This window comes from Excalfactoria chinensis, chromosome 4 (genome assembly GCF_039878825.1).
Source record: "Excalfactoria chinensis isolate bCotChi1 chromosome 4, bCotChi1.hap2, whole genome shotgun sequence".
NCBI lineage: Eukaryota > Metazoa > Chordata > Aves > Galliformes > Phasianidae > Excalfactoria > Excalfactoria chinensis.
In genome coordinates, this window is record NC_092828.1 from 7,869,675 (window position 1) to 7,893,518 (window position 23,844).

The following is a 23,844-nucleotide window of genomic DNA, read 5'->3' on the forward strand; positions in this document are numbered from 1 at the left end:
CACACAAAGCGTGCAAAGGGAGCGGCAGCTACCAGGAGATGATGTTCTTGTTGGTTTCTTTGAAGTGACGGGCACATGCTCCACGATCTGGTTGTTGGGGTATGGGATGAGGGTGAGACTCATTAGGAGCTACAATCCCTTCGACTCCGTTAGTTATTTCATCACCAGTTATTGGTGTTTTTTACATTGAAATCAGTGCAGGACAATGTTACTTTGCTCAGCCCTTAAGAAATAAGTACATTCATCAAATAACACCCATGACATACGTATGTTTTAATACAGTGAGAACCATTAATAATCACAAAACCATTTCATATATCCAAGGCTGCAAAGCACATAAAGAAACCCAACTTGATACCCTGAGTAAAAACCCTGCTTCTAATACAGACCAATAGAGCCAGAAGATCAGACATATGGATACAGATCTTTGTGTGAAAATTCAGACTCCTCTCTATGGATACACATTCTGGAAGATCAGGCTTTAAAAAGATAAAGATACGGATGAATGTTTTTACCTTGATATGCATCTTAGCTCTTTTCAACAGGCTTAGAGTGGTGTGTCTGGTGCTGTCCGGCCCAAGAGGCACAAGCTGTTTTAGCTGTTCCAAATATAGTCGGAGTTTTGCCCGTCTGCAATTATTAAAAATGAAGAGTGTTGTAGTAAAGTTGCACTCGAATAGCACATCCTATATGCAAACACCATCTGTTTGCAGGATCTCTCTGCAAAACTCGATTCAACAGTGGCTTCCTCTCCCCTTCCCTTGGCAAAGTTTCAGACCAAAAGGTCACTTGAAATGTAGTAATGCTACTTGGCACATTCATACGCTATTTTCATACCTATATTTCAAAGCCGTTTGCTTAGTCTTGTTATTCCCAACCTAAGGAAGGGGGAGCACACCCAGAGAAAGGAACTCAACCAAGGCTGCACGTTGAATCTGTGCTTGAATAAAGAAGAAAAGCAGAGACTTTGCCCCAGCCTGTGTGGTAATCCAGCCTGTGGGAGGGAGCAGAGGCTGCACACCGCAGCTCCCCCTGCCCAACGCGATGGCTGTCCTTCTGTGCTGCAAGGCATGGCTGCTTCCAGCTGTACCTCTCAGCCCTCACCGCAGACCTTTCTTGCTCCTGTCCATGCACGGACCCACAGCCCTCTATGAAGGAGCAAAACACCAATGAGCTCCAGCAGTATCGGGTCCATCGCTCTCACTCAAGTGATACCGTTACCACTCCCAACAACCTCTCTCTGGTATTAATGGCATCAAATCCATTGGTAAAGAATGAAGATAAGCAAAGTGGCATTTCTACAGCCAGCTGGTTTCCAAACCTTTGGCATTTCTTTAAGGAGGCACTTGCAATACAACACCTCATGCAACTCTACTGTAACTGCCCAAAGCAAGGCAGCAGCAAACCAAAGAACGTTGCATCTTTCAGTCTTACATGATGGAAATAGATGCATTTACGTGAGCAACATCTGTACCATTTTCTTTCCACCAGCCCAGACCGAACAAAGCAATGATCTGGAGCCTGCCTACAGCCCCCACACAGCACTAATAATAAGCGAAGCGGATCACAAGTGTGACATGAATAATTATCTGTTTCCAATCTGCTATATGCTGCATGAAGGAAACAAACTGTGCAGGAAATGGAATGCTCCTGGTCAGGATGCTCAGAACAAGAATCAGTATCTGAAATGCAACTGAAGAGGATTCAGTGTACGCTGAATGACAAATGACGTCGTATCTGGAATGAGTGCTGCAATGCAAACACCTGAGGATGAATGGGGGAGAAAAAAGGAAAATGAAGCCTAATGGAAATTCAGTGCTGGAATGACGACACACCAACACGTGTCTTAGTGGTGAATTAGGTATGAATTCAAAGAGCATTTCTGTAGAATTGTTAATGCTTTCTTCAAGTCACTTAGGAGAAAAGGGCTATTGGTGGAAGTATGACTCAAGAGAGAACAGACGCCATATTCTTTGTTCAGGGCTGGGGTTTGGTTTGGATTCAAGGCTCTGCACCTAACAACAAAACGCTCATCTCTTGGATGCAACTCTATTTAGACAGCTGGCAGGGAAGTGGGGACTGAGGATAAAGGAGGACATGGCAAAGAAGAGGACAAGAAGAGTATCCACGTGGTGAACAGACAGTTAAACACACAGAACAGAACGATTGCTTGCTGTAATTAGAAGTATTATAACGAATACACAGCACTGTTAATCTAAGGTCTACTTAATATTCATCTTGAAATACGTTAATGGAAGCCAGGCTCCATACCCAACTTATCTGCCTCTGTTGCTATTTGAAGGCAGTCTGCTTACCGCAGGGTCTCAATAAGGGCTTAGTGCACTTGTTAGCATCTGCTGGGGGAATGGGCAGAGATGCATCCAGTGGGTGAGGCGGTGAGCACGGCTGGAGCACTGCTCTTTTATGTCCTATGCAAACCAGGCAAAGCAGGACTTTACAGCAGTGCCACAAAGAGCACATGATGAAGTTAATAGGAATATTTTAACTGATCAATGAGAATAATTAAAAGGAGCTCGATATTAAAAATAATAATAGTAATGCCTTGTAACATTCCCTACGCTAACAGCCGACAGCACTCATAAACACACCTTGCTGAAACACCCACTCCAACTTCATCCTTTATTGCGTGTGTAAACAAGGGGATGTTTTCTTTCATTCTTTTACTCGAGTCTTTACATAAATAAGGGACGTTTATGTGGCTAATTCACGTATTGTAACACAAGAGCATCATCAATGGCCTGGATCACGAACACAGAAACTCCACCCCATCACAGTCACTACAGTAAATACCCCTCACTTTTCAGTTTACATGTCTTGGGAAGAAAAAACCCCTCTAAGAATGTAAGAAAACACTGCTGGCGTGTTGCAGTAACAGATCACAGCAGCAGCAAGGAACTGCAACTGCACAGCAGGTAACCTGTCACAGGCAGGATCAGTCAGCACTGACTTCTCCCTGACTGCAGGGAACCACAGCTCTTCCTCCTCAGCCGATGGGAGGCACCCAGGAGGCGGCCGCAGAGGTGATCACAGCCTGAGCTCTTTGTGTTCTGTACATCAGGCCACGAACTCCACCTCGAAAATAAGCAGAAAGCTGCCTGGTCCCAGAGGAGCTGAGGAAGTCTCAGTGCCTGCGATGCGGCTCAGCGCAGTAATTACGCTGCTCCGGCTCCTAACATGACACCTTCGCCCACACCACGCAGGATGTCAGGCGGGTAGGCCGCTGCCTAGAAAAGCACACGCTTTTCCCCGCTCATGTAGGCACACAGAAATATTCCACTCACTGCTGCTCCTCAATTGATCCCACAAGGATCTGTAACAAGCCTCCAAAAATCTGCACACTTGAGCTGTGAGGAGGGAGTGAGGTGCTGAGAGAGAGCAGCCAGGAGACCCACCTCAGACACTGCGTGTGCTTTTCTGCCTCAAGATGAAGATAGCTCAGATGGTCAGGATTGGAATCACCACAGGATCACAGGATGGCATGGGCTGGGCTGGGAACTCAAAGCCCATCCAGTCCCAAGCCCTGCCATGGGCTGGGTGCCCCACACCGGCTCAAGCTGCCCACGGCCAACCCGGCCTCGAGCACCTCCAGGGATGGGGCACCCACAGCTCTCTGGGCAGCTGTGCCAGTGCCTCACCACACTCTTAGTACAGAAATTCCTCCTAATTTCTTCTCAGAAAGATGGTGAGGCATTGGAACAGGCTGCCCACAAAGGTGGTGGAGTCACCATCCCTGGAGGTGCCCAAGAAAAGGGCAGAGATGGCACTGAGGGATGTGGTCAGTGGACATGGAGGGGATGGGGCTGGGTTCTCAGTTGAACTAAATGACCTTGGATGTCTTTTCCAACCTTAATGACTCTATGACTCTATCACTACCAAACTGTAAAATATCAGTCTCCCTCCTGTTCCTAAGCTCCCATTAAGTTCTGGAAGGCTGCAATGAGGTCTTCCTGAAGCCTTCTCTTCTCCAGGCTGAAAAAGCCCAACTCCCTCAGCCTTTCTTCATAGCAGAGGTGTTACAGCTCTCTGAGCACCCTCAGTCTTTTCCTCATGAGTGAGTGTACCACATGGTCCTGTAATGTACATTCTAGCTCTACTAATGCTTAATAAAAGGGAGCCATAGCCCCTCTGCACTAGTCATGGCTCCCCTGGGGCAGCTGTCCTACAGCAGGTGGGTGGTTGATAGAAATGGCAATCACATTTTGACAGCCACTATAACAGCCACCAACTGGGGCTCCCCTGAACTGGCAAAGAACCTCTGAAAGCAGCATGGGGCAACACCTGCTAAGTACTAAGTACAACAGCCAAATGAACCTGCCAAGCCAGAGGGACACACGAGAGGCCTACCTCAAGGCACCAAGCCTAGGTGTCCAGACAGGATGCCATGCCCAGCAGTGCCGGAGATTCCCCCACACAATGAGAAGTTCACTTGAAGGCCAGTGTCTGCAGTCCACAGACCCCACAGAAAGGCAGGATCCACACTGGCTGGAGGAGCTCAGGTTTATCACTCCTTCTAGACAGGCTGCTGTGTGAAAGCACGTGAGGATCTCTGACTCTAACCCATCTCCAAACTGCATAAACTAACCTATTCAATAACAGTCAGGAAGCTTCCCCATAGGTATGAAATTCTGGATGCAAATGTATTTTACACCAAGAAATGGAATGCTATGTTGCAGAGGGGGGGGAAAAAAAGAACAAAAAGCCTGTTGTTCACAATGGATAATCTCAACACCAAGAAAACTGCAACAATTCCAAGAAATTCCTATAACTTCTTGACGGGTGGTTGCAATGGGAACAAAATACTCCTCGGTAAGGCCAAAGAACCAAACAAGAGGCAATGGCTGTGAGGTATATGATGGACATTAGTTAACAAATTGACTCTGAAGGCAGTGCACGTGCAGAACAGGTTGCCCAGAAAGGCTGCACAAGTGCCACTGCTGCAGGTTTTCAAGATTCACCTTGACAAAAACACAGAGTTTCAGAGGTCCTTCCCATCTTACCCATCTTATGCAATACGGTGCTGTACGATTGAGGAGTGACCTGATCCACCTACAGGCTTTCCATGGGAGCTCTCGGTAGCTTTTTTAGACGCAGCGCAGCAGATAGAAATAGCCTGCAGACAGTTAAAAAGTAGGCAGCAAACAGCAAAGAGCTGCCGCTCAGGCAGCAGCTGCACAGCTCTCTGGTGGCGGCGAAGGTACGTCTCCTAAACCACACAAGTACAAATCAAGAGACCTAAATCGGGGTCTGTTGTTTAACCCATTGATCTGCACCAAGTCATCAGGAAAGGCGAAGCTTTCCTTTGGCAATGCATGTCCAAAGCAAGCTGCTCTACCTCCCTGTGGCACGCCTCAGCCCGGCCTAAGTGAAATTACATGGCACGGACACTCGTGACAGCTTACAGGGTGGCAGTGAAAAAGGCTGCCACGTCCAAGCATGCATGTATCTCACCGCCTTGGTGGGGAAACCCGCACAGACAGAGCTGCTGACAGCCCTGCACACATCTGTGATAGGAAGCACGGGGCAGGCATGCCCTCCAGGCTGCACTCAAAGACAGCAGCAGCAGTTCCCACTGTTGACATTGTGCTGCTCAGTGCCTGTGGAAAGCATCAAAATGGCAACGCTCATCCATTGATCCCTCAGCAGTCACAGACAAGAGCACAGAGCTGAACATATACAGCTCGAATTCCACCTTGCGCATCAAGACTTCAGTTCATGGCCTCTCCAAGTTAGAAGAGTGACTCTCTCACACGTACACATTCTTGTGTTGGCTCAGTTCTGTCTGTAAAAGGGGAGAGCCGACTGGACCAGCAAAGCCTGATGTCCCATGGGAAGTCCCAGAACAGCCCTGTCTGCTCCATTCCTACTGACCCCTACCTGTAGATTGCCCAGCCAGGACACCCTGTTGTCCCAGCCAAACTGGGAGGTGTGTGCAGCCAGGATCTGAAAGCATGTATGGGCATGAAACAGTGCTTGCATCACAAGAAGGCCCGAGCTGTGCCTTCTGCAAGATGTTTTCAGTGCTAAAAATGCTTGCATGGCTGAACACGCGTCTGTATTTCAGAAGTCCCAAATTTAGTCTAGTGAACTAGCTGTGTCTACAGGAGGTTGACACACTCCTAAACCAATTGCTAAATATATTTACGTGGAGATGTTTTGCAAATAAAAGGACACTACAGATCAAACACTGAAGTGACGTTCCAGATGCAGCCATTAGAAGCTGCACTACTGAAAACAACAGATAGATTTGAAGTAGGTGCAAAAATTAAAACAAAAAACCAATAAAACTCATCATTTCTGCACTTCATCTATTTCAATCCAAGAAACTGACAGCTTCGGAGCCTGCCAGAAAGTAAGTCCTGTCCCACCTCACAAGGAAAACCCCCAGAGTTTTTAATACAAACAGTTTCTTAAAGCAGAAAACTGTTAGGGGTAACCTGAGCAGAAATTCCGAACTAAATCCAGGAGGTGTAACATTCTTACAAACCGGACTGAAGCATTTCAGATTCCTCCTATCGTGTTCCGCATTTTTGTCCACATTTAAACCTATCCCGGTCCTGTGCTGTGCAATGAAGTTAATATACACAAGTTTAAATATAGAGCAGTTACTAAACGTTTCATTGTTGCAGAATGACTAAGTGATCTGGATTAATAACGTACCTAGGGTCAAGTCAGAGAAGGATCCCTGCGCCAACAAGTCACTTCTGGAGTCAGATGTTCTCCAGGTGAATCGGGGGGGTTTGGGTTGAGCCCGTAACATCAGCTCAGAGACCCCTGCAGTGAACCACAGGGTTTGCTTCCTTAAGAAAAGGGATTCTATCTGCCCACCAGACAAGAAATTTGGTGTGAAACACAGAAGTGAGCTCGCCAACCGTAGTCGCAAAGCACCGTGCTTTTACAGGAAGACTCTTCACAGTTTTAATTATGAAAAGCCACCACCTGTACGGGGAGCGGCAAAGTTTTAGAGTCAGCACATGAGGATCTTTTGTGACCCATTCTGATCCCGATGAATACAGACAGCACTGCTGTTCAAACCCCTATCGAGAGCTGTTTCTAGAGACGCCAGCCTCACAGCCCACCCACTCCCACCCCCTGCCATGGGCTGGGTGCCCCCACCAGCTCAGGCTGCCCAGGGTCAACCTTGAGCACCTCCAGGGATGGGGCAGCACAGCTCTCTGGGCAGCTGTGGCAGGGCCTCATGCCCTCCGAGTGAAGAACTTCTTCCTAACATCTAACCAAAATCACCCCCTTTTAGTTTTAAGAGCCCGTCCCCCTCCTGTTTCCTACAAGAGCTCCATCTCTTTTTATTTTTATGCATAATCATGTCTGAGCGGTGACAGAGTTTTGCTACAAACAGCCTTAAAAGCAAAATGTCTGCATGTTATTTTCTATACTCCTGGGTACCACCGTACATACATACAGTGTAGATACACACATGGCTACTTACCACACTGCGTAGCATGAGCTGGTATTCAGGCACACCTGCCTTCCTCCTCCTTAAGATAACACTTTTCCCCAAGTGTCAGGAATGATGTACTTACAGCTCTGCGGTGCTTTTAATAAGCTACCAAAGATGATCCTGTACCAACTAAAACGTATTTGTTTGCACAGGCATTTAGAGAGATTGTATTGACAACTCCATTATAGCAAAGTGCTTCTGAAGAAACCTTTCTATTAATGGTCCAGGCAGAATTCAGAGCATCTTCAGAACAAGATCAAGCCCAACACAAGCTAACAGCCCTCCACTCAAGTACAAAATCCTGCCTTTGCCGTATTTTCCATATTTATTTCAGCCAGAAACACTTTCAACACTTACTTTTCACTCTACACAGGATACCTTGAACATATACCAGGTTTTTCAATAGAGGCTCATATTCGAGCTGCACAATCTACTTCATCTACACAACAAATTTACTTTAGTGAAAAGGAAAGCAAACCTCTTAGTATTAAAGCACTGTACCATGGCGAGGCACCCAGCGTGCCGCACTTGGACGTTCCGATTGCCTTGAGTTGTGTGAAATATTTGCTCACAGCTGAGCGCCTCGCAGTCAAAAACAGAGAATTCAGCAGCGCCCTCACAGCAAACTCCCCTGGTTGTTATTATACAAGGGAGAAACAAAGCAAGCAAATGAATCAGCGTTAGTAGATGTGATTGTCTTTGAGCTAACAACAAAATGCTGGAATTTGTGCTGCAGGTGAAGATTCACAGGTTTGTTCCAAATCGTGTTGTTCTGCCTTTGTCTAATGCCCCCCATAGGTCTCTGCATCTAAATTCAGCATGGAAGGTACAGTGGAAGCAGATGGAAAAACCTGCGAGTGCCTGATCAGAGGGACTTCAATGCAACAGCCCAACAATCTCTCTACATTGGAGAGGTGTGGATCTGAAGGATGGACTGTTGGATGGATTAGGAACCGGCTGGCTGGACGCAGCCAAAGGGCTGTGATCAATGGCTCTGTGTCAGGGTGGAGGCCAGTCACAAGTGGTGTCACTCAGGGGTCGGTCTTGGGACTGGTGCTCTTCAGCATCTTCATCAGTGACACAGACAGATCCAGCAGTGTGCACTTGCAGCCCAGAAGGCCAACTGTGTTCTGGGCTGTGTTAAAAAATGGGTGGCCAGCGGGGAGAGGGAGGTGATTGTCCCCCTCTGCTCAGCTCTTGTGAGGCCCCATCTGCAGTACTGCATCAGGGCTGGGGACACCAGAACAAGACACAGAGCTCCAGAAGAGATGATCAGAGGGCTGGAGCACTTCTCCTGTGAAGAAGAGTTGAGGGAACTGGGCATATTTAGCTTGGAGAAGAGAAGGCTCTGGGGAGACCTCACTGTGGCCTTCCAGTACATGAAGGGAGCATACAGACAGGAGGGGGAACAGCTGTTTATGAGGGTGGATAGCAATAGGACAAGGGGGAATGGTTTTAAACTGAGACGGAGGAGGTTTAGGTTAGATATTAGGAGGAAGTTTTTTACACAGAGGGTGGTGATGCGCTGGAACAGGTTGCCCAAGGAGGCTGTGGATGCCCCATCCCTGCAGACATTCAAGGCCAGGCTGGATGTGGCTCTGGGCAGCCTGGTCTGCTGGTTGGTGACCCTGCACATTGCAGGGAGTTGAAACTGGATGATCACTGTGGTCCTTTTCAACCCAGGCCACCCTATGATTCTATGAATCAGCACAACAGCCTACTTTAGCAAGTACCAGGAGTTTCGAAGTTCCACCTGCATTTTCAGTGTCCTGAATGCTTTTGTGCCTCTGTTTCACCAAACTGAAACTGACCAGATAGTTCCAGCAGCGAGGTCAATGGTCTTTGGGTGCTTCAGTGGTGTCTGAATAGAATCACAGAACCATCTGAATTGGAAGAGACCTTTAAAGGTCATCTACTCCAATTCCCCTGCAATGAACAGGGACATCACTTCCATACAAAGGCAATGTCTGCAAGTATTTCTTGTAATCATTACCCTTAAAAGAGCTCATGCTGCTCTGAACACGGCCATCAACAAGTCTGCATGTGAGCAGTGGTCAGGAATGAGTCCTAACTCTTACACCACAGAAGACAGAAGAAAGCTGCCCGTCACAAGGCTTACTGCTTCCCAACTCAATGTTTTCTGCATGTTTTCATGCTGAAAAATATTTACGTTCTCTGTGTCCCTCTACAGCAGTGCACACTGCAGCATTCATAGTGCATTGTTTACTTTCACTTAGTGCCACTTCAGCCCACTGGCTGAGCCAAGACCCCACACCTTTAACTTTGCTTTTTTTCCTTCCAAAAGTTGCAGCTCGTTCCCGTTTTGGAATACGCTCATGTACCAGGCCTATTCCTACACCATTTAGCAAGCATAAGTTGAAGGAAATACCTGCAATGCCACAGATGTATAAATCTTTGGCCAGGCACATGTGTTGGCAGCAGCATGCAGAGGCTAGCTGGGGACAGGTGAACCTGCCTGCTTTGGGAGCAGGAGGCTCTGGCTGCTGACGAGAGGATACCTGGCAGGCCCTGCTGTCCATCTTGCCCTCTTCCCTTCTTTCTCCTTTGCCTGTCCCCCCAGCCTCTCCCTGTCCTGAATTATCACAGCACCATTATCATTAGCATCAGACTACATCAACATTCCTTCATCTCTCAGGGTTACCACAAGCAAACTTCCAAAGCTCTCCGCACTCTGGTTGCCACTGGAGGGTGGGCTGGGGAGGCCAGAGCACCTCTCATGGCAGCAGGCAGACTGCTGAGGGCCCCAGAGGCACGTTTTATTCTGGCCAGCAGAAGACATAAAATCCTTATGGTGCAGTTAGTGCCTGCAACCATCTAATTCCTCCATCACCTCCCACTCAAGTCCTCCTCTTGCCACTGTGAGCTGTCAGGGAAGTGTGTGTGATGTGACAGTGCTGTCTGCCCTCCAATGCCACGCTCTGTAGGCCAGCCCCATAGAGGACAACATCCGAATGAACTGCCTGGTTTCCAACTAAGACTGTTCCTCCCATGGACAGGGTGAGCAGCACGCAGTCATGCACAGCAGTTAGCTGCATGAGCAAGGCCTAGGGGCAGGCAAGACACAGTGGCTCTGCCTGGTGGGGAATCACAGCCCCAGGCTCAGCCTCAGGACCTGAAGACAGGCATCTGACTGCCCTCACCTCTTCCTGTGTGCCCGCACTGCTGCTCCCAGCAGCTGGGCCTCGCCTCTGTTTTACACTGCTCTTATTGAATGGCAGCCACGGGGTTTAACAGCCCTTCGCCGTCTCAGGTCTCAGAGATAAGTAACTGAAGCATGCAGAAATCTGAGCTGTGCTTCTCAGAAAAAGTCCATCAGAATTTACTAGCTTTAGAGGGACTCCCAAAAGCATCACAGTCTAACAGTGGCAGCTGGATCCCATTTGTCTTTCCTGGATGGTGACCATCTCAGAGTCGCACGTACAGGATTCCCCATCCTCTGACCAGAGGCAGTAAAATCTCTGACCTTGCAAGAGTGTGAGGCAACAGAGATCCATCATAATGGTAACTGCTGAAAGGTTTCACCCTTGCAGAGATTTGTTTTTTCCTCTGCAAACAAAACGGGAGTGATTTCAACCTAGATTTAGCATTGTAACCTTCAGGTTTTGCTCATCTACAGAAAGCAGCTTTCTGCATTTGAAACCTTCAAACTCAATGTCAAACAAGTGTGAGTAATCCTTACACCTACAGAAGGAGAATTTCTGTTTCAAATGTCTCCTATTTTTAGCTCTGTTATCTACTCATTATCTTTTAACATTTACCTCCCAAACGCTTTTGAGCAGTAGTGGGAGGCACCACACAGCACAACGGGCAGCATCACAGTGCACCTACCTAACACAGGCAGACAAACAATGCTTGTGGTGGAAATACATCTGTACATACCTGAAGGTAGGGTCTACAAAAAAGACGTCAACTGTGTTCTCACTACATTCATTAACTGCTTTGTTCCTCCAGCCTCACACTTCTTTGTTTCACACCTTAAAGTGCACACACTGCAACTGAGTGGTCCTCCTAAATGAGACCTCTCCAATCTGTCATTCCAGCACTCGTGTTTCTTAGATTACTCTGCAGGGAGACTTCAGATTTGGAGTTTGTTACCTCAGAACAGCGACAGACCAAATCAGGTAAGGCAACTGCCACTGCAAGATCAGCCCATCCCACTACTGAGCAGCTTTACTTCCCACCTGAAGTGACACCAGCTGCACACACACACACACACACACACACACACACACACACACACACACACACTCCCTCAGGAACCCCAAGAGTGGATGACAACTCCATCTGTACACCAGGGCAATGCTCTCTGTTCTTTGGCAGCAGTGGAACACAATATTCCCTCCTGCTCAGCAAATCCAAGCCTCCTGCCTCACGTCTGCAGTTCTGCTTCCATTTCACTGCCTTTCCCCACGCTCCTGTAAGGAATTCGTCGAGGAACTGCAGAGCATGGGGTGAAGAGAACTGCATTTACCAAAATGAGGAAAAGCTCTGTTATGACCGGGGGGGTTGTTCTTCAATTATCAGACTGTTTCCCCACATCAAAATGCTAAGCAAGAACATCATGTCTCAGGACAGCTGCCAACAGGAAGGATCTGCAAAAAAATTAAAGAAATGAAAAGGGAAGGGTGGGGGGTACAGCGCTCAGAGAGGCACAGAGGAGTGGAGCTGCAGCACAGCACTGAGGGGAGCGCAGCACAAGGCCCAGTGAGCTCCTCCTGCCTCACTTCATACCTCCCTGCAGACCTGGTTATTTTATACACATGTCAAATGCAGGGAGAAACGTGTTCAAGATTTCTATATATATTTTTTACATTGCTGGATGATGTCAAATTAATCGAGAGGCACGTCAAGCTGAATTGTTTTAGCTAAATTAAAGCCACGCGTTGGCTTCACACACAGTGTAAGGTCTTCGTGTGGCAGACAGAAGAATTAAATGGCCGTTCTTCCTCCATGAAGGTAAATGCGGAGTGTGAGGCCAGAGTCCCTGGAATAACAGATAGCTGTGGCTGTCACTTGACTGTCTGCTGTACCTCCACATCCAAATGGAAAGGAAACATCAGGTCCCCAATTCAACCCCAAAGGCCACCTCTAGCCTAACAAATGCCACAGGAACTCCACCGGGCATCACAGGCATGAAACACCCACCACAAGAAACTACTGCTCACACCACACCTCTGCAGCACCCATCTCTCCATGTAGGCACCTATCAACCACCTTCTCAGTCTCAGAAGCAGGAAGCTCTGACTGGGAATTTAAGCACTAGAAATGCGAGTTCAGTGCTACTTCTTACTTCCATCTTTGCTTGTGCTGACACTTCCTGGACTGTATCATAGAAACATTAAGGTTAGAAAAGACCTCCAAGATCATCTAGTCCAACCATCACACCGTCCCTGCCATGCTCACAAACCCACGTTCCTCAAGTGCCACCTCCAGGGTCAGTGATTCCCCCACTGCCCTGGGCAGCCTGTTCCTACGCCTCATCGTTCTTTCTGAGAATCAACTTTTCCTAATGTCCAACCTGAATGTACTGAAGCTTCAGGACCGTCCTAGAGTAGCCAATGGTGGCAGCTTGAGCATGCACGAGCAAAGCTAATTGGCTTTTATGGGAAGGATGAGGTGGGCTTTGCTGGCTTTATTAGTGCAGACACTTGAGATGCCTTCAGCGAGGCAGCTGGGTGCTTCTTGTCCCTGCCAGAGACAGCAGTGCCTGCTCTAGCCAGCTCAAGACTGGCTCTGGCCCCAAGTGAAAACACCAAAGGAGAAGAACAAAAGAAATAACCCTGAGCTAATTAACAACACGCGTCCCCAAACGTCCTGCTGAACGTCCCAAACTCTGCCGCTGAAACCTTGTAATTAGAGGTGGGTAGAAAAGATTGTAGGTGCACATATAAACAAATACAGGGGAAGAATTAAATACTCCAGCTGTAATTAAAAATGGTCCGTTCCAAGACTACCGTGAATTCCAAGTTCAGCAGCACTTCTGTAATATTTCTTCCCCAAAACAATGACCCAACCTGGTGCCATGGGACAGTGCAGTTACTGATATCTGACAGCCCTGCCTGAAAGCTTAGACGTAGTTTGCCACAGCACATGCAGTGCCTTGTTTGTAATACCATTTCCGTTCTATTTCCTTTTCCATTGAATGGCACAAAGCTGACTGACTGCGCCAGACAGGGAGCAGTTGTGCATAATATGAAAGCGATCCATTTTGAGATGGCAAGGTACGGAATGGCTCTTCGCAACTCTCCCCCTTTCCTGCTTCTTCCTTCCTCGCAAGATTCAGCCCTAATTTCTTACAGTGTTCTGAAATTATCTGGTAATAGAAAGAAAAAACAACAGCTTGAATCTTGGACCCATTTGCCATTTGAGTATGTAAATGCATGCAATGGGAACCAAGACACCTGACAGCTTATTTCAAATACCTGTTAGCAGCTAAACCCAATAGGTGCTTCCAGCCAAACATACACAACCAGCTCCCAAATTTCCCTACGAGAAATTATTTGCTCCACCCACACTGCTCATTTCAGCAGTCAACACAACATCACTTACCTATCAGGATGAAGGCAGCTTTCTTAGGGGAATTAGAGGGTTTGCTACCTATATGTTTGTAAATACCAGCTGCTTGGTACGTACAACACACAGTGTCAGCACAACTGATACCTGCAAACACTGCCGGTCCTCCTGACTTTAAAAGGCAACTGCTGAGTTTTGACAGCAGCTACATGCCAGGCAGGCCCCTCATTCAGCATCCTGTATCTTCATTCAGTTATCTGAATGGAAGGATCCACAAAACAAAGGCAGGTAAATTTGTTAGGCGTTAATCTTTCCTCTGAACCTTCTGCTTTCTCGCTGTAAGGTAAAGCTTAGCTCAGGTTTTCTTAATGTAGGGCAGGCAGCCTGTGACTAGAGTTATTAAAGTTAGAAACATTGCGACAGATGACCTCATGTACACGCATCCAAGCCCACACCTCTTCTGTATCAGCTACGTCGATCTCCACACGCTACATAATTAGTTATGCTAATTTATATAGAGAAAAAGTTGTGTAACATAAGCTAGGCTCAACGAGTAAAACTAGCCAGAGAGCCAGCGCGCTCTGATCCAGCAGGATGCACACAGCTCCGCAGATGCAGTTTCCATCTCAGAACACACCACGAAAGCCCAGCACAACCCCCTCCTTCCAAAAGGAGGCAAAGAGAGACAAAAAAGGGAAAATCTCATCCGTTCTTGTGAGATGCACTTTTTAGGACAAGAAAAGTCAGTTTTAACCAGATGAAATGTGTGGGGCTTTTGGTGTTTGTTTGGTTTGTTTTTCAAAAAAGGCTCCAATTAAACTGCTGTGAAGGAAGAGCATTATGCCTTTTTTACAGTTACAATCCAATGGCTGAGCAGAGCTTCCAGGCCCACAGCTGCACGCTCCATGGCACGCTGTGCTACCACGTGTGGTGAGGAGAGAAACAGACCGGGAATTAATTCATCTGTGAAGGAATTCTGTGCAGCCAATCTAAGCCGTGGGCTGTTATACCCAAGTGTTTGCCAACGGACACCAAAAGGAGAAGGTGGCATGACCTGCAACAGGAAAGTGTGTGTTGCTCCATTCGGAAAGCACTGCTTTCAATTTGGGACCAGACCACGCTGCACTCAGGACTCCAACAGCATAAACATCCCATGGAAAGGGGACTAAAGTAGAGCTAGAGGTGCCAACACAGCATGCAGAGGAGAGGATGGAACAAGAACCCCACAAAAGAGCATCACCTCCTGCAGACTAAGCTGGTACCTCAGTGTCAACCCCAACCAAGGACACTGGGTCACCACACACTCTGTGCTCAGAACATGCCTGGGAGACATTAATCCACTCTCCTGCAAATCTGGTGCAAGTCCTGAGCTCAGTGCCCATCTGGCCTTAAACTGCAGAGCCATGCTTCCGACCTGCAGGTGTACCCATGAGCTCTGCACACTGCAATAGGCATCACTGCTCCCAGTGCTCATCTGAGGGCTTCCACAGTGATGTCAGGCTGGGATTCAGTCAAGGATTCCCACTGTGTTATGCAAGTCTAGCTCCAGAAACAGCTCCTTAAAGCCCATTAGCTGACTAAATACATTGAAAATAAATAATCAAGATCCACCTTACTTTGTAAGCTTTAAAGGCATACTGCACTTGCACAGGTTGCCCAGAGAAGTTATGGGCACCCCAACCCTGGAGGTGCTCAAGGCCAGGCTGAATGGAGCCCTGGGCAGCCTGATCTAGTGGGTGGCAACCAGCCCACAGCAGGAGTTTGGTTGGAAGTAGATAATATTTAAGGTCCATTCCAACCCTATCCATTCTGTGACTCTATGACTGTGTTTTCCACATCTAATTCAGCAAACCTCTTCCTTCTCCAATTAACAGAGCAGCCACCAGCGAGCAGCTCTCCTCCTGTTTGCAGAGGGCAAGCACCAAGCTGCTGTATGGCTGAACGTGCCCACTGACCTCTGATTTGTACAAGAGCAGCCTGCTCTTCTTCCTATGGTGGCTAAGAACTGGTCTGGTCAATGAACAGATGCTGAGAGCATAAACCACCTTCCACACAGTCCATTAGAGGCTCAGAGGAAAAAGCCACGCGCGAGGTTTCTCAGTCATCTTCCTTCTGCTCACTACCTGTCCGGCCAGGAAGCACAGGAGCCTGAACCCATACTGAGGCCTTACAGTCCAGACAGAAAAAATGATGTGACAGTTCAGTCAAGAGAATATGGCAGCCCAGTTTTCATCACTAAGTTCTGCCCAGACACGAAGCTCTGTGACACCTGGAGTACAATATGCTTTGCAGATTAATTCCTAAGCTTCACCTGATGAATGCACCCCTGCTCCCTAGAACAGCAGTCTAGGTGGGAAAAGACTTGTTGGGAGTGCGTGGCCAGTGTCACGTTGCTGTGGGCACTGAGAAGACAGCACTTCAGCACACTGGAATTTACAATGGCAATTGCAGCACGTCGTGCATGGCAAGCCACAGGTCTGACATCTGCTGAGTACCTGAGGGTGAGGAAAAGTGAGGGAAGAATAACGCTGTGCAAAGCTCTGAACATTCTGATTTCATTGATTCCGTGGATTCATCAGACTGAAAAACAAACAAAACCACAGGACTGAGCTCTCAGTTCTGGGGGTTCGGTGTTTTAAAAACTTTGCTCAACAAGCTGCAGAAAATACTTCCTAAGGCATTTTAAGCCATGAACCCCAACGTATGCTTTGCTCCTCAGCTGGAAGCCTGAGGTTAAAGTACAGGCAAGAAGGGGTTTGAGCTGGCTGAGGCCACACCGTTCAAGATCGTTCAAGAGGCAGAACTAGCCAGGAGGGAGCAGGTATCTGAGCCATGTGTCTGCCTGCCCACAGAGGCAAGTCAGACTCTTAGACATCATCTTGTTTAAGCAGTGCAAAGGTATGTTTACTGCCTTTCATCTGAAAACCCCCTTACACCAACAGAAGGGTGTAGGAAGTCCTTCAATTGATGGGAAATGGGTAACAGCGTGGAGGTTCTGCTCTGCTTGTAAGACAGTGTGGTTCCCAAGACTCACTATCTGGGTGGTTTGCGTGCCATCTGCACATGTCATAGCAATGGCAGCAGATTTTACAGACCCATTACAACAACGGTATCTGTACCAGGTCAGCAAGACCCATCTAGTTCAGCCATCTGTAGGCAACAGCAGCCAGATCTGGATGCTAAGGAGAAACATTAAACTGACAAAGGAGTGAAGTGTACTGTTCTGTACTGCAAATTAATACTGCCACTTGCAGAAGCGATTCCACCCTGTCCTGAAGCTGGCATCAGGGTGTGCCTGAGACAATCAGCTGGGTCAGGAACACCAACTGAGTGAAACAGCAAGCCTCCCAAATCTGTTTGCACAGGGCAGCAGCCAGGCGGGGCTGCACTCACTATGATGCCCAGCAGGAGGACACACATGGGTGATCCTTCCATCCTATGTCCTCAGCTTCCAGCAGACCCCTGGGGGATTTCCTGAGCTGCACTGTAACCTTTAAATGTGATGGATCAATGCAGTTGGATCTTCATGCGGCACAACGCTACTGTGATGGTAATTTGGGTTTTGAAAAGGCAGCTCATAGTAAAAATAAACATCAAGTATTGTTTTGCTGTGCTGTTATTTCAATGACCTTTTAGTTGTAAGTTTATCAGCAACTGGTGAATGCACGCTTTTGATTAACCCTGCCATTTACTAACACAGAGAAGCATGGACAGAATTTAAAGACCAGATTTCTTAGATGTGGAACTAAGAACTCTCCAAACAACAAGTAACCCTTTACGTGTGAACTTACTGTAACAAAGAGTGTTACAGTGCTTCTGGCAAGCTCAGCTGCACTTCTTTCCTGATATAACTGATAACCTATTAGAATTTAACTTCACGGGCACCCACTCTTATTTATCAGCTAATGTCGTACACCAGAGTGCTTCCATTAAAACACACATATATTTAATCAAGACCTGTGTTTATATATGCATATCTGTTTCATACACATAATGAGGTTTGCCTGGTGTGACTTTAGGCTTAAGGACTACCCAAAGCACAACACACAACAAAGGAACACATTACCTTCAGCACACATGGGAACACTTTCAGCCTCCCCTGATCAGCACTGTAAAACACTACAGATTAGGCTCATTTAGAAAAGTCCAAGTTTTTCTTCTACTAAAACGTTCTGCAAGTCACTGTATCTCAGGTATTTCCCACCCTGATCTCACACTTTTACAAATCTCAGACTGTTTCCCACAACCTACCCAGCCTTATGCAGCATCACAGCTTCTAACAATATGAAGCAGCATGTTTTGAGCTCAAGCAAACTGGTTCTTGCCCCAAACGACCCCCAGAGTACAGCTGAATACATCTGCTCTTCCCCCTGTCAGAGCAAGACCCCTCGGGAAGCAGGGCAATGTTCCTACATCAGCCCTCTCCCAGGGACCGTGCCTGCTTTTCACCAGGATGGGACAGAGCGCTTGCAGGGATGCTGCAGGGCTGGGCACTGCCTGTCAGAGGCCGGTGGTCCATTTGCTCAGAGACACGCAGCTCCCTCTTAGTTATATTCCCCAGTGCCTCAGGGGTTTGAGGAACGCACAGAGGACAAGTTTTACTGCTGCTGATCCACTCCTTCCTGCGTTCTTGATGAACAAACAAACAAAACCCACAGGGAAAAACCCAAGAGGTCTGGCAGAGGCAGGAGGTAACTGCCCGCCTAAATCAAGCCAAAGCACTTGCTCAGTTTACAAGATGGGAACAGCAACACATTCCCTGTCCATTTCGAGGAACGCTGAAACAGAAGCTTTTTCTTCATTTCCTCACCAATTCTTAGAAGCTGTGCTTTAAAATTGTTCAATTTTCAAAGGCTAATTCCTCCATACAGGTGTCAGATTAGGGCCATTTCAAAGTTTCCTTGCAAGAAGTCAAGAGTACCAATGCAATTCCTATTTATGCTGCTCAGTGAAAGCATACGGATATGAAGCTGTAGAAACACTAACAAACAATATATACATGTGTATTAGTGTATATTATTCTCTGTATCATTAGGAACTAGTTACTTTTGAGTGCCATTCTGACTGACATGCCTTCAGCTATTACAGTCTCATTTAGAACATCATTTAGGAGGAAGTTTTTCACTCAGAGGGTGGTGACACACTGGAACAGGTTGCCCTGTTGTAGATGCCCCATCCCTGGAGGCATTCATGGCCAGGCTGGATGTGGCTCTGGGCAGCCTGGTCTGGTGGTTGGCGACCCTGCACAGGGGTTGAAACTGGATGATCACTGTGGTCCTCTTCAACTCAGGCCATTCTATGATTCTATCGTCTGTCCTTGGAACAGATTTCTTCCCTCTCTGAGTTTTGAGAGTTTCCTGCATCATGGCCCTGAGATGCGAACTGTAACCACGTGGCACCAGAGCGGGCAAGTCATCAGACAGATGAACTAGATGAGTCCTTACAGAGTTTCACCAGGAGGAGCCACGTTAGAGTTCCCAGCAGGGCATCCTACTGAGGCTCGTACCAGACAGAAAGGAATCTGATGAGTGAAGTGCTAACAAACACATCACTAGTTTTGATCTCAAGTCTGTCCTACAAGAAGAGTTTTGCTGGAATTATATCCCTGTTTCCATTTATCTTCCTCTCAGCATCCCCTCAAGAGTGTACCAAAAACCAGCCCAGCACATGAACACACGCAGAGAGCAGGTGCTGCCCTCCCCACTGATGTCAAAGTCAGAGATAAAGCCCCACATGTGCCACATGAGCACAGGACACAGAGCAGCACAGCTCACCGCTGAGTGGCCGTGTGGCATTTTGGCTCTATGGGAGTACGGGAGGAAAAGCAGCCACTGCTGCCCCAGGGCCTCGCTGCGGCTGGGAGCCATTAAGGTTTACAAGACGCCTGATGGATTTTAATGCCATTTTACTAAAGCGGAGCAAAGAACAGTACGGTCGGTATTATCAGCTCATAAACCCACTGTGCTGGAGGAGGGGGCTGTTAAAAAACAGCTTTTACAAGAGTCCTTCATGCCAATCCATTAGGTAACTAGAGTTAGGCACATCTCACTCGCTTTGGGAACACCGGTTTGCACACACTGTGTACCTGCACTGATTTGCCACTCACACCAACCACCACTAATAATAAAACCACCAGAAACAATAAAATCTGGCTTCAAGTGCAGCAAAACCTGAGGAGGTGCAACAAGAAGAAGCAGCTACAAGTGTTAGTTGTGTAACCACAAGCACACCCTGCAGTTCACCTATTTTGACCTTGAGATGGCTGAGAAAGGTGACCTAACGTGACAAATACTACCCAGTGCACCACCACAGAGATACAATGCAGAGCTGAAAGCAAGAACAGAACCTGAGCAATGAGCAGACCCCAATTCTGCCCCTGCATCTGCTGCAGGTGGTGCCGTGCTGCTGCAACACTGTGTGGAGAGACACAGGGAACAGCAGGCTCAGAGTGGAGAAATGACCAGGGGAAAAAGGAGGGATGGGCACTTTGGATGGTGACGAGTTAGTAATGGAGTGGATGGGAGGAAAGGAGGAATAGAAGTGAGCATCCGGAAGGAGGATGGAAAAGAACAAGAGTGAGAAAGCTGTGGAGCTGGGGGCAAAGGCGGTTTTTGTTCTTAAAAAAAATGAGATGAAAGGGCAGGATTCTGCACAAAGCTTTTTCCTTGAGGACTGATCTCACTGCCGGAGCCACTGCCCTCTGCAGCCCAGGCCTGAGCCGCCCCAGTTCCTCCCATCCCCAGGATGACCACGTGGCTGTTAGGCAGGGCCACATTTACTCATATTACAATTAAACTACAGGAAAGCAAGTTGGCATGCGAGGGAAGTGATGACCGAGCAGCTACGTCACTGTGGGCACAGAACAAATTGAAAAAAAAGAAGAGAAAAAACGTGAGAAAACCCCCATTGAGCTCAGTCCGGCAGCGCCATCAAAACCAGCCATCAGCCACTGCTCACACATTCCGAAGCAGGCAGCTGGGCATAGTTCATCCACACTCACACTTCTTTGGTCCGCGAAACCCCAAATACCACACTAATGAAAAAGGACAAAGCATCCCAAAGGATGTGCATAAAAACGACCCCAAAGATTTTCCTGTACGGTGCCCTCAAGGCAGTGATCCCACAGCGTGGGGCCGGGCACCTTCAGCACGCTGCAGTAACCTGAGTGCATCTACAGGAGCTGCACGCTGCAGCCAGACCTCACCTGCCAGCAAACCCCAGCAAAGCACAACAGTTTTCAGAACTGTGCAAATATGGGGCCTTTACAAACCTAATGAATGCACACAATAACTGCAGAGTTTCCCACCATCAATTGTCCTATATGAGAGCTGCAGCTCAGGAGCCCACCCGCAGCTTTGTAGCAGCAAGGGGAAAAACATCTCCATACGTACCAACAAGCAATGCGAGTTGCAAGCTCAAAATGAACTGTACTTTAGGCATGCTTTTAAAACAATAAGTACTTCTGTGTGACATGTTGTTCCCCCAAAATAACCCGCCTTAATCACAATATACCTCCAGCAAATAGCTGCTGCAGTTGGATTCTTTATTAGTAACAGTGCAGTTAACCAGTTACAGCTTTAATTAGGCGAAAGCTAATTAGCAGAGGTGATTCAAGAATAGCACACTGAACAACGTGAAAAAAAAAGCCAACAGAAAAGCAACACGATACCTATTAGATATTAGTTGGTAGAAAACAACACTTAGCAGATCTGGTGCAGAACGAGAAGATCTCCAACATTATATTCTGAACTAAGCACAGTCACTCTGATGTCAGCCACACATCCTTCCATTTGCTTTTCACACAGGACTTACCTATGTTTTTCTAGTTCGTTGTGGGAGGACCTATTAAAAAGAAGAGAAGTAATATTAGAGGACAGGATAAATCCCAGGATTTGGAACATTTAAAAACCAACACCTGCATAAGAGCTCTCTACAATGTATATTCCACGTATTATGAAACAGCTTTGCTATCAAATCACTTTTACATCTCTTAAATATTGCAAGGTACCAAGTTAATCTCCATGAGTAAACGGTGGGTTGGGGGGAATGATAATGAATTTGCATTAATAAAGTTCTCAATTGATTCTGCGAATGGATTGGATATGAAAAAAAAAACAACAAAAAATGATCAGGTTAGTATGAAAAGCAGCCCACGAGATCTTTATCTGCAAAGAAAAGCTGTGAGGGGGCAGCAGTGTTAGGAGATCTGAGTGCCGATGATAAGGGAAAAAGCACCCAGCGAGCTGGCGTTGGAGCCAAGGGGAAGCAGAGGGAGAGATCAGCAGCCCAGCACTGCTGTTGACATCTTAGTGGCAAAACAGAGGAATGCTCTGAATTCTTCTGAGCCTACAAACAGAAAAGAAAAGCCCAGTCCCTAAGCTGCCCACACCGGTACGCCGTTCTCTTCCAAACTAACAGGCCTCGAGGTTTATTTTTTCCCCCCAGCTGATGCCTCAGGTCTCTGCCATCAGAAGGAGGCCCGAACTGCTTGGGGATGTGTTGTTTTTTCCAATTGATTCAGCTGGAAATACCGATTTTATTTATTTACACAGCTCAGACTAAAGACATTCCCAAAACAAAGTTACTGTCACCACTTTGAACCCAGTAACTTCCTGGAGTATTACTTCTGTCCAAGCTGCACCGTGAGCAGAACTAAGGACCGCTATGGGATGAGTGCAGACGTCTCGGGAACAACATCCCCCTGACCAACATGCACCCCATGCAGCAGGAATTGCCCTGCTTGTGCCCGCTTGCACCCGCAGTACCTTGATGAGAGCTGCACCATGAGCATTATCGCTCTGGCCTCAGAGAGGAAAAGGGAAAGAGCTCATACAAAGGAATAACCATCGAAGAAAGCCACAAGCAATTTATTTCAGGCCGGCACAGCTACTGATCCCACAATGAATTAAGTGAACAGCCCTCTGTGGGTTAAGGAAAACCCGGACACACACAAGGTTCAGCACTGATGCTGCTCTATTGACTGAGAGCATCCCAGTGTTGCTACTGAGACATCAACTAAGCATCCACTGCCTGCTATCATTTGCTGAATAGCCTATGGATTATTTTTATAACTTGTTACATCAAGGGAGCCACATCCAGATAGTACAGGTATTCCTCCAATGCCACACGAGCACTCCGCACTGCCACAGTGCGACTGAGAATGGTTTATAAAGGTACTCTGTGCTATGCTGGCACATCAAGTTGGGTTTACTTCACTTTAACATCCCTACCATTTGACTCCAGTAAGGTCCCTATTCCCATATACACTGAGACAGACCAAGCTTTAGCTCCAGAAGCAGCAAAGAACACCACACCCAACCAGACACACAGAAAACAAATGCTTAGTCTGGAACCATTCTGCACTAAGACTGGGCAGGCTGCGGGCAGTCACAGGGACAGTCATGGACTGTGAAGAAGCAACACTGGCAGATGCAGCCAGGCCAGCTCTGGACCACACTCCCATTAACCAATACAAATGGCTCCAGTGCCTGCCTTATTGGGACACAGAACCCACCTCGGTAACTGCAGCATGAGAGAACTGGCACCAGCAGGAACTGAGCATGCTGAGCAACACTGAGGCCTTGGGGCAGCCTAGGAACCAAAGCTGGAGAGCTGACATCTACCTGACTGTAGTTCCACCTGCAGAGCAGCCTCTGGAGGAGGCTCAGAGGAGACCAACAAATGTCTGAAAGGTGGTTACAGTGAAGCAGTCGTCAGCCTCTTTGGTCATGTAAGCAGTGTCAGGATGAGAGGAGACGGCCTTAAATTGCACCAGGGGAAGTTCAGGTTGGATATTAGGACAAATGCCTTCTCTACAAGTGGTGAGCTATTGG

At 47.5% G+C, this 23,844-nt stretch overlaps 1 protein-coding gene across 3 annotated transcripts in view; it reads right to left on the minus strand.

The window, feature by feature from the left end:
* The window catches only part of MXD4 (MAX dimerization protein 4), a 36,761-nt gene that overhangs the window by 6,263 nt on the left and 6,654 nt on the right, over window positions 1–23,844 (minus strand). For all 3 annotated transcript variants that reach the window (XM_072335688.1, XM_072335687.1, XM_072335686.1), the window contains exons 3-4: window positions 21,824–21,853; window positions 516–630 (exon numbers count right to left, since the gene is read on the minus strand). In XM_072335688.1, coding sequence (XP_072191789.1) covers window positions 516–630; window positions 21,824–21,853 — 145 coding nt within the window. The remainder of the gene's footprint in view (window positions 1–515; window positions 631–21,823; window positions 21,854–23,844) is intronic.